Source organism: Schistocerca americana, chromosome 1, assembly GCF_021461395.2.
Source record: "Schistocerca americana isolate TAMUIC-IGC-003095 chromosome 1, iqSchAmer2.1, whole genome shotgun sequence".
NCBI lineage: Eukaryota > Metazoa > Arthropoda > Insecta > Orthoptera > Acrididae > Schistocerca > Schistocerca americana.
Window position 1 is genome coordinate 236,856,103 of NC_060119.1, and position 17,266 is coordinate 236,873,368.

The 17,266-nt window shown below is 38.0% G+C and overlaps 1 protein-coding gene across 1 annotated transcript in view; it reads right to left on the bottom strand.

The window, feature by feature from the left end:
- Positions 1–17,266, bottom strand: part of LOC124622426 (atrial natriuretic peptide-converting enzyme) — a 276,927-nt gene that overhangs the window by 74,387 nt on the left and 185,274 nt on the right. Inside the window, exons 4-5 of the mRNA XM_047148159.1 lie at positions 11,876–12,042; positions 3,392–3,599 (exon numbers count right to left, since the gene is read on the bottom strand). Of these exons, the coding sequence (XP_047004115.1) occupies positions 3,392–3,599; positions 11,876–12,042 (375 nt within the window). The remainder of the gene's footprint in view (positions 1–3,391; positions 3,600–11,875; positions 12,043–17,266) is intronic.

The following is a 17,266-nucleotide window of genomic DNA, read 5'->3' on the forward strand; positions in this document are numbered from 1 at the left end:
TGATCATTCCATTTTGTATTCCTATACCCAAGTATTATGAGGCTGCTGTATCATATGAGCACATATAATCACCCACAATACAACATGTTTGCAATAGGGAACAAAACTGTATTCTCCATGGCATTAGTTTTAGAATGAAACATATGCTTCATAATCTCTTTTGGAGGACCCTTCTGGATAGGCATGCAATTAGCAATCCACTTCTGGGATTCAGTGAGGTGCACCAACCCTGGTTCGAATCTGCCCAGTGGGTTAACAATGAGGGCCAGTGTGCCAGCCAGTCTGAATTTGGTTTTTAGGCAGCTTCCCACATCTTACTAGGTGAATACTGGTCTCATACCTCCATCCTGTCTCAGTTACATGATTCACAAACATTTATAAAACATTTGCACACTTTCCCATGGGATAACACTAGATGTACAGTAGCAGTACACAAATTCCATCCTGGCAGGTGGGTGAAAGGGGTGGTGTTGGGAAGGGCATCTGTCCGCCTTCTGCCACTAACATTGCCAAATCCAATAATTAAAATTTGACTCTGTGAAGACTGGGAGCCCATTCAAGCTTCTTTTTTTTTTTTTTTTTTTTTTTTTTTTTTTTTTTTTTTTTTTTTTTTTTACTGAAAATACTTCCCAAAATATTCAAACCTAGTTGAGATACTTCAGCTTCAGACCACAAAATAGGAAAACTAAATGAATAAAATGGAAATATAAAATTTATGCAAGCATATTAACATTAAATGAAAGTAAAATGTTATTGATTTTTCAAGTATCCAAGTATAATGATTTATGCTTTATGAGATAGCAGTGGATTTTGGAAATGAAAATACCAGAACACTAATTTACTTTTTAGTTTCAGTCATGAAAGACTCTTGACGATATTCTAAAACAAATGTTAATTGAGGGCAAAAAAGTATTGATTTCTCAGGAATATGTAACATAGACAAATTTGATTTCCACCCTAGTCACCTAGTACAAATCTTTTTAGACAAATGGATATACATACTACAACCATGAAGTACATTTATATTCTTATAAACACAGTTTGCAGCTAATAACCTTTTTCGTATACATAAATATACATCAAATTAACATACACTGTATATAACTCTGCTTTAGCCAAGGGAAGGAAGGAGTTCAGTATGTAATCATAAAAATGTTTGACTATCAAATGATAGAGCACAGCAATCAGTCGTCCTTTTCTTGCAGGGTTTATTTGTCAAATTCTAGATTTCGGCTAGTGCCTAGCCATTATCAATGCACCATTTCATAGTATCAGTGCATGTTCTAATACATCAGTCCTCTGTTGTTCAGGTGTCTGTCACAGTTTTTCAACACTACTGTATAATGATTATACAGTAGTCTTGAAATAACTGTGGCAGACACCCAACCAACAGGGAAGTAATGTACTAGAACATACATTGATACTATGAAATGGTGCATTGATAATGGCTAGGCACTAGCCAAAAACTTGATTTCCTGAATAAAACCTGCAAGAAAAGGATGACTGATTGCTCAGCTCTATTATTTGAAAGTCATATCACAGCCATTGAGTTCACCCATGTTCCTAATGGCAGATAGCCTAATGAATACAATATGTGATCAAAAGTACCCGAACACCTGGCTGGAAATGGCTTACAAGTTCATGGTGCCCTCCATCAGTAATGCTGGAATTCAGTAATTCAGTATGGTGTTGGCCCACCCTTAGCCTTGATGACAGCTTCCACTCTCGCAGGTATATGTTCAATCAGGTGCTGGAAGGTTTTTGGGAAATGGCAGCCCATTCTTCACTGAGTGCTGCACTGAGGAGAGGTATTGATGTCGGTCGGTGAGGCCTGGCACAAAGTCAGCATTCCAAAACATCCCAAACGTATTCTATAGGATTCAGGTAAGGACTCTGTGCAGGCCAGTCCATTACAGGGATGTTATTGTCGTGTAACCACTCTGCCACAGGCCGTGCATTATGAACAGTTGCTCAATCGTGTTGAGAAATGCAATCGTCATGTCTGAATTGCTCTTCAGCAGTGAGAAGGAAGCAGGTGCTTAAAACATCAATATAGGTTTGTGCTGTGATAGTGGCATGCAAAACAACACAGCGTGCAAGACCCCTCCATGAAAAACACAACCACATCATATCACCACCGCCTCTGAATTTTACTTTTGGCATTACACACACTGGCAGACGACGTTCACCAGGCATTCGCCATACCCACACCCTGCCATCGGATCGCCACATTGTGCACCATGATTTGTAACTCCACACAACATTTTTCCACTGTTCAACCATCCAATGTTTACACTCCTTACATCAAGCGAGGTGTCATTCAGCATGTACCAGCATGATGTGCGACTTATGAGCAGCCCCTCGACCATGAAATCCAAGTTTTCTCACCTCCTGCCTAACTGTCATAGTACTTGCTGTGGATCCTGATGCAGTTTGGAACTCCTGTGTGATGGTGTGGATATATGTCTGCCTGTTACACATTATGACCTCTTCAACTGTCAGCAGTCTCTGTCAGTCTACAGACGAGGTTGGCCTGTTCGTTTTTGTGCTGTATGTGTCCCTTCATGTTTCCACTTCACTATCACATCAGAAACAGTGTACCTAGGGATGTTTTGGGGTGTGGAAATCTCGTGTACAGACATGTGACGTAAGTGGCACCCAATCACCCGACCATGTTTGAAGTCCGTGAGTTCCACGGAGTGCCCCATTCTGCTCTCTCGTGATGTCTAATGACTACTGAGGTTGCTCATATGGATTACCTGGCAGTTGGTGGCAGCATTATGCACCTAATATGAAAAACATATGTTTTTGGGGGTGTTCAGATACTTTTGATCACATGGTGTATTTATTTATACAGTACCCCAAGTGTCTGGAGGGCTCAAAAATGATTGCACACTATTTGTTCTTGGAAATTTCTACTAGGTATGCTGAAGTCATCTGATTTATGAGTCAGTCAAGCCACCCCATCATTTTCTGGACTATTTTTCCTATCATTGTGCATGATCCATTTATGTTTTCTATTTCCTGTTTTTATTTTGATGCATGAACCACTTTGAAAGCTCAGGATTTAACATCTCATTTTTTTATATGGCAACCAAGATAAGTTTTTGCTTCTCTTTGGTGTAGGGGGGCATTATTTAGATAAGTGATATTATGAGTTCATTTCAGTTAGTCTAGTCACTATAAATTATATATATGGTAAGCTTAATGAATTCCAATGTCTGACAATCTAAGTGAATGTTGCGCCTATTAATTTCCACAGGAATGATTTAGTCTGCAATATTCCTGTTTCCCTCCCCTGCCACATTCCTTAAACTTTGCAAACTCAGCTTCCTCTTTGTGCCATTAACAAAAATAAATTAAGAAGTATAACAACTTGACAATATTTTACCTGAAAACGATGATGTTGTCACGCACCTCTTGTATCGACTTATGCCCAAAGATGTTTGGATAAGATGTTCTGTTGTACGGCATCTTTGAGCAGTACTCTAGTTCAAGTGCTGCACATCTTCTTGGAGGTGCAGGGGTTGTGGATGGTGGTAATACTGGCAGACTTGCAGTTGTGGGTGTTGTGGTAGATGTCAGTGCTGCAGTACTTTCTGTAAAAAAAATTACAGTTGCAATGTCTGAATATATATGTAATATAAATAATTATAGTGCACACTAAACCAAACCAATCCCTCTTAGCACCCAGGCCCTGCCTTATTAACTCAAAAATGTTCAAATGTGTGTGAAATCTTATGGGACTTAACTGCTAAGGTCATCAGTCCCTAAGCTTACACACTACTTAACCTATATTATCCTAAGGACAAACACACACACCCATGCCCGAGGGAGGACTCGAACCTCCGCCGGGATCAGCCGCACAGTCCATGACTACAGCGCTTAGACTGCTCGGCTAATCCCGGGCGGCCCTTATTAACTTATTACATCTGCCACATCCTACCAGTACTCCCTCACAGCACATCACAACAATCAGAACTTTTTTTTTTTAAAAAAAAGAAAAAAAAACAAAAAAACATTGTTGTCAATCTGTTGAGCAAAAATCTCAATTTCACAAATGTTTCAGTCCTTTCCAAATATGTCATCTTCAGCCCCACACACAAATTCTGTCATGGTGATCTGGCCAACGATCTGATCTCCCCCACTAGTGCCCATCCACCCACTAGTTATCTGCTCATATGAATTCCTTACTATTACTCTGGCCTCACCTTGTTTACACAGGCCTCCTTCCAGGAAGAAATCCTCTTGGTGGAGGTGAGATAACCCATACATAACCTTCAGATTGATCCAAATTTGGTAACATTCCCTGAAGACAAAGGCTCCACCACTGTAGTTGTGTACCACATTGATTACCTGACAGAAAGTATCCACCAACTGTCTACATCTTCTTCTTATAAGCACTACCTCAGTGATCACATTCCAGAAGTCCAGCATTATTTCCAGTAGTTACTCAAACTCCTGGGCTCATCCCAGAACATCTTCCCAGAACCCATCTCTTTTCTCATTCCAACTATTCCCTGCACATTCACCTTTTACTTGCTTAACAAAGTCCATAAATGTATCCTGGTTACCGTGCTCCCAAGGAAAGGGTTTGCATAATCAACCTCAAGTTCTTGCTGTTTTGTTTTATAACAAACAAAAAGTGAAACTATCTGTTCAGTGTGGCAAGAAGTATTTGGAAAATCATTTTAATTGTCTTGTTGACCAACACCTCCCACCCATCACCCACACCCAAGTTCCCCATATCAAGGCCACAAACCAGTTTCTTCATAATCTCTCAACCATCTGCACCCTATTACCAATTGGATCCCTCTTTATCAAAGTTGATGCCACTTCCTTATACATCAAAATTCCTGATACCCATGGACTTGGTAGCATTGAACACTCTCCCACTATCTTACTGGCTCCCACCACCACATTCCTACACCTTACCAACTGTAGCCTTACCCATAATTATTTCTTCTTTGGGGAAGAAAAAAATGTCACAGGCGTATATGGCAACCTATTTAGGGGCCATCCAGAGAAAAATTTTCCTGCACCACCAATATGCTAAATTCCTTAACTGGTTCTGGTTCACTGATGATATTATCATAATCTGAACCTGGATGATATCTTCATGATCTGGCCAACACACACTATCTTCATGGCTCCACAGCCTCAGCACTTTTTCTCCTATTAGCTTCATCTAATCCTACTCAGCCCAGCAACCTTCCCGGACATGGACCTCTCTGATGGCTCCATAAAAACCTCTGTCCATGTCAAGCCCACTAAACACTAACAGTACCTCTAATTTGACAGCTACTATTGCATCCACACTAAAAAGTATCTTCCATACAGTGTGGTCACCTGTGAATGTTGAATCTACAGTATGAGCAATGTTTTGCCCCGTATTCTAAAGTTCTTTCTAAGGCTTTCACAGACAGACACAGCTCTCCAAACTAGTCTGCAAAGAGATCTCTTGCCATATTCACACAAGCCCTTTAATGGAAGAAGTTAACCTGGGGTCCAAGCTACCTACCATCAGTCCAGGACACGTGGAACATCCTACCAACACTTCTTCCCACCTCTCCCAAAACGGTAATCTGCTGTCCATCCAATCTATGAAATGTCATGGTCCATTCTTGTGACATATCTGTGTGTAAGACCAAGGTTTGAAACTTTGCCCTATGCACGCATGCTCAGCACATGCACAAAGCAGATTCTGTCACAGGAATGTCCTATCCTACCACAGGCAGTGCCACTTGTGAAAACAGTCATGTCATATATCATATCAACTCTGCTGTGATTTATGTTCTTTTGTGGCCACCAGCCAACTATACACCCAAATTAATGGCCTCTGCTGAGGTCAGAGTTGACCACCTAGTGACAGAACATGCTGCCGAGCACAACTTATTCAATTTCAATAGCCGCTTCATAAGCTGTGTCATCTGGATTCTGTAATCTCATGCTAACTCGAATTTGAACATGTTCCAGCTTGTTGCACATGATGCTGCACTTATACGTGACCCTATATAAATCTTTAGTCAGTGCATTTCTAGCTTTCAATTGTGCATGTGGCATTACAGAAACATTATGGCATAGTGGCAAGGTTTGTGTGTTTTTAAAAGGGACAGTGAACATCAGATAACTAGTTACAAATTAACCTCAGTTCAACAAGTTCTTTCCATTTGTTTTATAACAAACAAGAAGTGAAACTATCCGTTCAGTGTGGCAAGAACTACTTGGAAATCATTTTAATGCTTCAGAGTTCAAAGACATTCTTGAATTTTGTGCTAATAAACTACAAAAATGTTTATTGAGGAGTGATTAATTATGAACTCATAGAGCTCTCTGTTATATTTCTTGGAGAAGATATGAATAAGAAATTAAAAATCTGATCTCTTTTTGCAGTGCCTCAAGCAAAGTGAGTGGCAGGAGCAATTTATTGTCTACAAATGTTCTGATTATGATCAGAAATAAAACTGTGCATGGCAGATGAAACTGCTTTAAAAGCTGTTTCATAGCTTATCGAAGTAATTTATGTTAAACCATGGCTCTTGTGAAGTGCAGCTGTCAAAGCACCTAATCAGAATCAAATGTTCGTACAGTCGGCCCCATATTTAGGTAATGTTATGCCAAAAGGCTCAATAATTTTTTTTGTCCTCCCCCCTCCCCCAATAACAAACTTAGGAAACCGTCAAAAAAAAAAAAAAAAAAAAAAAAAAAAAAAAAAAAAAAAAAAAAAATATATATATATATATATATATATATATATATATATATATATATATATATATATATATATATATATATATATATATTAGAAGGAAACATTCCACATGGGAAAAAATATATCTAAAAACAAAGATGATGTGACTTACCAAACGAAAGTGCTGGCACGTCGATAGACACACAAACATACACACAAAATTCTAGCTTTCGCAACCAACGGTTGCCTCGTCAGGGAAGAGAGAAGGAGAGGGAAAAGACGAAAGGATGTGGGTTTTAAGGGAGAGGGTAAGGAGTCATTCCAATCCCGGGAGCGGAAAGACTTACCTTAGGGTGAAAAAAGGACGGGTATACACTCGCACACACACACATATCCATCCACACATATACAGACACAAGCAGACGTATTTAAATATGTCTGCTTGTGTCTGTATATGTGTGTGTGTGCGCGCGAGTGTATACCCGTCCTTTTTTCCCCCTAAGGTAAGTCTTTCAGCTCCCGGGATTGGAATGACTCCTTACCCTCTCCCTTAAAACCCACTTCCTTTTGTCTTTCCCTCTCGTTCCCTCTTTCCTGATGAGGCAACAGTTTGTTGCGAAAGTTTGAATTTTGTGTGTATGTTTGTGGTTGTTTGTGTGTCTGTCGACCTGCCAGCACTTTCATTTGGTAAGTCAAATCATCTTTGTTTATAATTATGGTAAGCAACTTTGAGTTCAGAGTATAAAGATTGGTTGCAGCATGTCCAAAATTTGGAAACATAGTGTTATTAACCACACAGACATACACACAAAGTATAACTCAGTAGGGGAAAGAAAAGTGCAACAACAAAGAATGTCAGTAGTTCAATGGCTTTCTTCTTGTCATGTTATCTGCAAAAACATGTATCGCATCCTCAAAGTCTAGTTTCACAGTCAGACCGTTTTCTATTGTTAGTTCACCAAGGTGATTCAAATGCTCCAAGTTTGAGAAGCACACAAGTAGTTCTTAACCATTCCAAAGAACTGAGTATGATCATTCAGCAGAGCAGTTTGTAGTATGCTCAAATAAATTTGAAGCACAATTCTGATGTTTGGAGGAATATCAAACAGATATTTCTCTCTTAGTATTTTATTTAAGACAGGCAAAGGAGGACTTCTCATATTTAGCACTCAAAAGGAAGCTTTCGAGATAGACATGTTCTGTTCCAGAAGACTCCTCTGACTGAGTAAACATGCTGCAATTGTTTTGAAGTGTCATAGACTTTATCAGTGTCTATTTCCATCAAACTGGGCAAGAATGAGAACTTTTTACAACACTCTTTGTAGACATCAAGGTGCTTATTAAGCTCTCTGGATAGTCTGTACAATAGAGTAAAATAATAGGTCTCCAGTATGTCACCACCAGATTTGAAAATGACAGTTTCAATTTCTGATTGAGACTCCCTCACCAAGGAACTTCTTTTGTTTCTTCACAGGTTTTTCTTCAGTTTCATTGATTTGTACAAGTTGTATAGTCTCCGTTTCACTCTCCCCCAACTTTTTGTACACTTCAAAAGACACTATCAGTCTCATCTATGAAAGTTAGAAGTAAAGTATGAAGTTTCGCTACTGCAGGTATGTCAACTTCTTCTGACTGTAGTGTTGTACTCACTACATTGAAATGTTCCAAAATACTCCTTCCATTGTAGCCATGAATGCAATATCTTTAGAGCTAAGCTTTTGCAATATCCCTGTTGGTTCTAATTTAATCATAGCTTTCTTGCTTTTCTCTTCAGTAATGCACCTGAAAGCTTTACTGACTTTGTCTCAGTTAGCATTTATGCTTTTTCAGGCTGCTTCTTGAGATGACCATCTTGTAATGCAGAGAGACTTTAAAGTTTCCACCTTCAAAAATTGACTGTAGAATTTTCCAGAGTTCCATTGATGCCCAAAAAATAATACATTTTTGTAGCAGGTCAGAAAATGTGGTAGCTATGTTACAGCATGTGGCTGCACTGGGTCCACCAGATTCAGGGAATGAGTGGAACAGGGGATGAAAAATGCCAATGGATTGAAGGACTTGATTTGGGCTTACAGGCCAGAGTAGATTCCCACTATATTTGCAGGAGTAGCATAACTTTGGTCATGACAGTTGATAATATCTAATTCATGGGAGTTGAGAAGCTTAAATACTGCATCAATCAATTCATTTCCAGTATGCCCAGCATCTCTCATAAACTCTACAAACCATTTTTGTGGTACATCATCTTTATTCACATATCGTGAAATGAAACTTGACTGATCAGTGTGGAACATCAGTGGTAGCATCCAGAATAATGGAGAAATATTTTGCATCAACTAACTCCTTTATGATCTCTTTTGTGACAGTCTTCCCCACATTATTTATAATTACTTCATAAGTGCTAATTGCTAAATAATAGGTGTTTCCTTTAGCCAGGTTTGCTTACTTGGGTATGTGACCTGCTAAGAATGTATCATATTTAGCTGTCAGATCTAAACACATCATAAAATTTCCATCTCTTAAGGAACCAAACTGTTCTTCATCTACATGAAATGGCAAGCCCCTTGAATGAAGTTTTTCCACTATAGCCACTACCCTTTGTAGTACATTCCTCCAATACTTAACTTCTCTTGTGACTGAGTAATAAATTGTTTACCGATTCTACATAGAGTATTTCCGCTTTCATTGAAATTTATAACACAATCGTGATGTGCACTGGAATTTTTCATATTCAGTTACCCTTTGATTAGTGTGTTTCCAATTACTAAAGCAACTTGTACTGAACTGGGATGAGTCCCCAAACAGTTTACATGGTGACAGAAAAGTGACACCTGACTGGGAGAGGAAATCAAATAGTTGTGTTGCACAATGTCTCATTCAACAATTTCCCGTCAAACAAGTCCTTGGAAACCGACCATCATTGCTCACGCTGACTTTATGAAATCAAAGTTTCTATTCTGTTTAATTCCATTTTGTACTATTTAATCTAATGTTTTTCCCTGATTTCCCAAAAGAAGGGATCTTCATCAACTGTAAAATCTGATGAAACTTCCTGAAGCCTAGCTACAGTTCACTTGCTGTGAAGTCCTTTGTATGTTGGTTATCAGTTTCAGATTCACTTACGTGAATCTTGTGTTGATAATGCCACTCCACTGTAAATCATTTATCGGTTTCAAGTTGTCAGGAGATGAAGAATTTGCAGGTACAGAATCTAGTCCTTTGTTAATGAGAAATGAGTTAACTTTGACATATGATCTAAAACTTCATTTTCCCTCCTCCTCTTTTGTTCAACTAATTTTCTGTAGCCTGTGACACTGAAATATTTTCTACCATCCATATTGACGTTTACTTTATCTCAGAACTTCACCATATTAATAAAACAGTAGGAAATACATACAAACAACAATAAAACCTCCAACATGATACCACACTACATCAGAGCTTCTGTTTCTAAATCTGATGGATCTGTGCCTAATCACACAAAAACATCACAAGGCAGTTGCCAACAGCATTATGCACATCTCCATGTGTCTATCTATGATTTCCCTTTCACTAATAAGAATTCTGGCAACCATTGCTGCCCCCCCCCCCCTTTTCTAATGTATGTAAATTTTCTGCTCAAAATTTTTCCACTCCTAAGAATTTATTGTCCTGGGTCGGGGCCCATGTGGCCCATCCATAAATACAGGACTGCTTACAATCATTAAAATGATATGATATGAAAGGTGCAGAACTGCCTAAAACAGACCTGAATAAATTTAGCAGGCACATTAGGTACTTATGAAAGGAATTACCACTCTTATTGCACTTCAATGATGATGATGATGATGATGATGATAACAATGTGCTTATCAAATTCAAAATGGTAACAACCTCAGACAGGGAGAATTTGCACATGGAAAAGATATGTCTCTTCCTACCTGGAAATATTTGCCAAATTATAAAAGGTTCAATGTACTTTCAATTCCATATTAAGCTTTCACTTTGATTCTCTTTTTGTTGTTTAGTTGTATCTTCTTCCCAAATAAAACAATAGACACTTCCATATCAATCAAAAGTGGAGATGCTAGTCTCTCATCTGCAACTAGACATGTGCCCATATTTTCTTTTTATAAGTAAAGTTGACAGTTAGTTGGTGAGTACTGGTTAATGACACAGCTCAAAAAGCTGTTAAATTAACAAAACTTTTATGGGTTGCTAACTATAAATGAAAAACAAAAGAATTGGGTTTGGCAGTGTGTCAAATATCACTGAAAGTTACACCCTGACTGAAAATATGAAACACTGAAAAGAAATGGTCTTTAGTAGATTCAAAACACAGAAATTACATCTAAACAAATATAAATAAATAAAAATTATGGTTAAATAAAATTTATTTTATATCTTATTAATTTTATGTTTAATTATGTGTTCCAAGAGCATACTTAGTACCCAACTTTATTTTCAAGTTGGCATGGGTTAGCATTATCCAAACATGATGAAAATTCATTTCTAAATATTTCTGACCAAATGGAAAAAATATCAACAATGTAGGAAAAGACGGATTGCTCCTTACAGTAAAGATGACACATTAAGTTGCGGACAGGCACAATTAAAAGACACTTATATAAAGCTTTCAGCTGCAGCCTCCATCAGTCAAAGAGAGACACACACAATTCATACACACAAGCAAGCACATCTGATGCACACATGACTGCCAACTCCAGCATCTCGGGCCAGAATGCAGCTATCCTGTGGGATGCAAACAGCAATCTGGAGACGATGAAGAAGGGAAGGGATAGTAGCGTATTGGTGGGGAGAGAGGTTTGGGGCCAGGTTAGTTATGGGAGAGGACAAAGTGTTGTAAGGTTAATTCCCATCTGCGCAGTTCAGAACATCTGCTGGTGGAGGGAAGGATCCTTCAAATCAAGTGTGTTATGATCAGCTGCATATTTTGCCACAGACTAGTCTACTTTGTTCTTGGCCAGTTTGGCAATGGCCACTCATCCAGGTGGACTGCTGATGTTTATCATACCAATATAAAAACATCTGGAATGATTGCACCTGGTAACACATATTTCAAATAATAAATTTTACAAACTACTAATGATGTATGAAGTTTGTCTCACTCTTTATAATGTATCACAGGCCTTCCTTGTCAAAACGTATAAAAATATAGAGAGAAATAAACAAATAATATATTACCTTTAACTTCCAGGCTGCCTGGGTCAATTGTGTAGTTGGAGAAGTATAGTGATTCAGGATTGACAACACCTTGCTTAAGGGCTTCCACCACCAATGGTACATCGATATTCATCCAGTATGGATCAAAATGAAGGTTAAAATGAACCACCAAATCCTTTGACTCCATCCTATATATAAATGAAAAAGTTTCATATAATAATATATTTGTACTCTCCAAATGGATATTCTGTAAAACCTTAACAATCAAATGCAACATCTAATGTGCTGAGACTGAAACCATGGCAAAAGTTAATCACAAGTAGTAAGTGGAGGAAAACACACACAAGGAAGAATCTTTCAATGTAATGATCAAGTGATTGATGAGGTCATTATGGGCAATCATTTTAAAATGTACTTAGCTTTATAAGTTATTAAATAAGTCAGGCTTTCATGGCTGACAAATGAATTGGTATCCACATTATAATTTTTTGGTGGTATATGTATAATATCAGATTGCCAGCTTATTCATGTGTATGGTTCAGCAATGATATATGTGATTTCTGCTCTCTAGAGAAAAATCTTGCTAAAGATGATCATGTCATAATACCTGGGGGTTCAGAAAACAGTCTTGCCTACATTTTTAACTGTTCAATTGAAGGTGACTTTCATCACATTGCTAAGAATTTTCCTGGCAGTAGTATAAGCTGGATATAATTTTGGCACGAGTATGTACTGTGGTCACCATGCAGTCAGCAGTGGCTGACAACCAAGTACAACAGCTGAGGTACAAACTTGTTTGCTGCTGCCATCTGATACCATGACAAAACATGAATATCTTTCTTGTAAAACCATGACCAACTTTGAAACATATCTGCAATTGCTTGTCCAACATGCTGGGCATTTCTTTAAAATGACTCTCTAGCCTTTAACTTGATCACAACACAAAATCACTAAAATTCAATTAAACAATGGAAACTCCAAGTTGAAATAACAACACTCTATAGACTACTACTCACTGTAAAGATGACCCATTGAGTGCAAACAGGCACAACGAAAAGACATTAAACTTGCGTCTATAGGCCAAAGCCTTCCTCAGCAAAGAAAACATAAACACATTCACACAAGTAACCACATCACATGCAAACTCGACTGCCACCAGTGGCAGCCCTGACCGATCGGAGCTGCTGGTGGTGGTGACTGAGTGTTCGTGAGGTGTGCTTGCTTGTGTGAATGTTTTCTTTGCTGAGGAAGACTTTGGCCAATAGCTGCATATGTAACTGTCTTTTCATTGTGAGTGTCTGCACTCAATGTGTCATCTCTATAGTGAGTAGCCACCTATCCTATTCCTTATGTTGTCATTAAAATTCAATTACACAAGCTGCGCTCTTTGTTGCAATCTTTGCATTTCTAAAATGTTGAACTCTCTAGAATGAAGCTCAAAAGGCATAATGTCATTACAGGTGTTAATTCTTCATTTTCCATTAGTGTATAAAACAACAATGTGGTAATAAAAGATAGCAGAGAACTAGTGTCAAGTGCAAAGGTACACCCTCATGACACCAGAAAAATGACTAATTAAAAATAATACCATGGACTCATTTATTCATTTATCATTTTCCACTGATCACATGAAAAAAGAGAACTTTGAGGAATACTGAACGTGTCAATATATCTGTTAACCAAACTAAAGCGACTTGTGGAATAAATGTACTGGGAAATAAAAAGTAAGAAGTGCAAGAGGCTTCAATAGGCTGCGCAAGATGTGAAGTTACTTACTTTACACAATATTCTTACTGCTTCTTTCCAAAGACTGAGTTGATGTAACTCTCCACACTACCTTGTTCTGTGCAAGCCTCTTCATCTCTGCATAAGTAGGGAAGTCCACATTGGCTTTAAATCGGGGACATGACGAAAATGCGCCATTAACATCCGCATCAAGTTCTGAAGACGAAATTATTCGTGTTCTTTAGAGTGACATTGACGCTCTGACAGCAGAACTGGCGTTGCCAAAGCAGGAAAATATTGCATTGGAACGTGAAAAACGTAGTGTATGTGTAAAAACTCTAATATTAAATGGACCTACATCGGAAAATAAGGTGAGTGATACAGCTGACATATGGCGAAAAAATTCAGCCGCCATTGCGAAAGAAAAAGAAACTGAAAATACGGAAGAACTAAACAAATATAAGTGGATCATTGTTATGCAGAAAAAGGACAAAAAGGTGCGTTATAGTAAGATAGAAAGTGAATTCTTTGTTGTAAGTGATTGTTGAAAAACATGGCGTTCCAAACTCCGAAATCGACGTTCGACCAGGAATCATGACACATATATTGCATAAACATCTAAATAATGTCTTAAACTCCAGAGAGAGCATAGCAGATACGCGTAACAGCAATCCATAACGTCTTTTTATCCATGTGGGAACAAATTCCCTTCAAAACAACAGCGAAGAAGAAATTTTAAACCACACAAGGAACCTTATTCCAACGGCCAGAAACCTCTACAGTCTACACGAATTCCAGAATAGTGGCTCCGAGCACTATGGGACTTAACTTCTGAGGTCATCGGTCCCCTAGAACTTAGAACTACTTACACCTAACTAAGGACATCACATGCATCCATGCCCGAGGCAGGATTCGAACCTGCGAGCGTAGCGGTCGCGCGGTGTGGCCGGCCGGCTCCAGAATAGTAATCAGTGGCATTGTGTACAGGAGATCGGTGAGTGACAGCTGTGTGCAGAGAATAAACGGCACCATTAAAGAGCAGTGCAATAAACTGGAAGTTAGGACCCAACAGATTTCTAAGTGCAAAGTGTCTTGCCAAAGATGGTCTACATGCGAAAAGGTTGGGCTCAAAAATATTCAGTAAGATGTTCATAGACACCTGCCAGGTTATAAAAAATAAGGGAAACAAAGTACTGATGGGGGTAAAAAAAACTTGTGTAGAATTAAGAAAGTCAAAATCAAATCATTATCTGGCAAAACCTGTGCTGAAGCCTATAAGTAATAGTCAATGCAGATATGTTAGGCACTGGACTATAATTGGTTTAAGACTGATGCTTCAAACAATAAAAGCTCCAAAATAGACGAACTGGAAATCATTCTGTCAGAATGTGCAAATACTAGAGTTGTTTGTCTAAATGAGCACTAGTTTACTGAGAACTCAATTAAAATTAAAGAAAACAGTGAACTTCAGTTTAGCAAATAGCTTTTTCAGAAGAAACAAGTCACATGGAGGATCATATATACCTTTACATAGTGGTATAAATTATGAAACCAGAAATTGTTTTAATTATTGAAATGAAAAATATCTGTTTGAGAGCTATTGTGTAGAAATAATAGACTCACTAGTAAATGTTACAGTAATCTCAGTATACAGAATCCTAGGGAGATCAACAGGAGAACTGTTCTTATTTGAGCTTCAAATTATGGTAGAAGATCTTTGTAGAGAAAAAATCTAATAGCTGCTGATTTTAATAATGATACCAAGTGTGATAGTAGTTACATTTCAAGATTCACTGACTTAGTAAAGAAATATGGTTTAAAATTGAACTACTTTGAATCTACCAGGGGCAATGGCCAATCAGCAACCTCTATTGACAATGTTCTAACTAAGGATGTTCATAAATTTTGTATATATCTAGGTATATCAGATCATTGTTCATTGAACTGCTACAGGCAGGCAGAAACATCTCAAGTATAAGAATCCATATGAGAAGGAACTTTAGCACAGAAAACTTGGAAATATTTAGTAATAAGCTAAAGAGAAAAAATGGTCTTTTGATCATTCTAACTCAAGTGATGAAAATTTGAGAAATTCCTAAGTAGTTTTCTTGGTATCTTTAATTATTTCCACCTGGACTCTGCAGCAATAAAATGACAAATGAAAGTGGATTACCCAGGCCATAAAAATTTCCAGTGTAAGGAAAAGGCAAATGCACAGAGAATTAAAATATTATAAAGATAATGATTTCATTGAATATGTTAGACTCTATAAAACCATATTTAAGAGAGTTGCCTAGGCAGCAAAACAATTGGCAAATAACAGGCTAATATTAAATCATAAAAATAAAACAAAGGCTGTGTGATCAGTCATTAAATCTGAGTTAGATGTTAAAGCCTGTAACCAAGAAATTTCAAAAATTGACACTGAAGTAAATACCATTGTAAATCCAACTCACATACCAGAGTGCTTTAATGACTTCTTTGTAAATGTTGCAAATTCTGATGTCAGCTCCTTTGCCCTAAATGAAAACTGTACTAAATTTTTAAAAGTTTCTGGGAAGGATGTAGAAAATGCAATCCTAGCATTAAAAAATAAAAACCTGCAATCTAAGATGGCTTAAGCACCAATGTTATTTAATCAGTACACAACAATATTCCAGTGCCCCTAGCTCAAATAATAAATCAATGTTTTGAAGATGGCTGTGTCCCAGAGGTACTGGAATATGCTGAAGTCAAACCACTCTTCAAGAAGGGATCAAGAGAGACCATCATCCTATCTCAGTTCTACCAGTCATATCTAACATATCCGAAAAACTTACTGTTCCTCAAATCTAAAATTTCATTGCAAAATATTCTATTATGCTAAATAATCAATTTGGTTTTTGACAAGTGAAAAACAACATAGGTGCTGTGAACAGTTCTTTGAGAAAATAAGCACATCATTAGACAAGAGCAATAAGGTGACAGGAATTTTCTACGACCTCACAAAGGCATTTGCTTCTGTAAACCACGCATTGCTTATTTACAAGCTTGAAAAGTATGGCATCAGTGTCAGTGCCCTACAGTGGAGTAAATTCTACGTATCAAACGGAAACCATGGAGTTAGCATCTCTTTAAATGGTGCAGATTATTTTTCGGACTGAAAAAATATTTCAGAGAGTTGCACAAGGCTCTATATTAGACTCAGTCATATTTCTCTCCTATATTAATGACTAACCATTAAATATTAACCCCACATCAGTTCTGTTCACAGATGGTACTCCTGTCTTAGTTAAAAATGAGGATTCAGCCAAAATTCCCAAATCTGTGATCAGTACACTCAGTATCTTAGAAAGTTGGAAATGGAAATGAAGTCCCATGCTTCTTGACAGAGTGTAGGGGAGCAATGCAGGAGACCCGCACTGCCATACTAGGCTAGGTCCTAATGGAGGTGGTTTGTCATTGCCTTCCTCAGACCATAATGGGGATGAATGACGATGATGAAGATGACACAACACCCATCATCTTGAGGTAGGTGAAACTCTCTGACGCTGCTGGGAATCGAACCTGGGACCCCGTGCTCAGGAAGTGAGAACACTACTGTGAGACCATGAGCTGTGGGCTTAGAAATTTGGTTTCAGCTAAATGGGTTGAGTCTAAATGCGAGTAAGACTCGCCTGGTGCAATTCAAAACCAAACAGTCAAAAT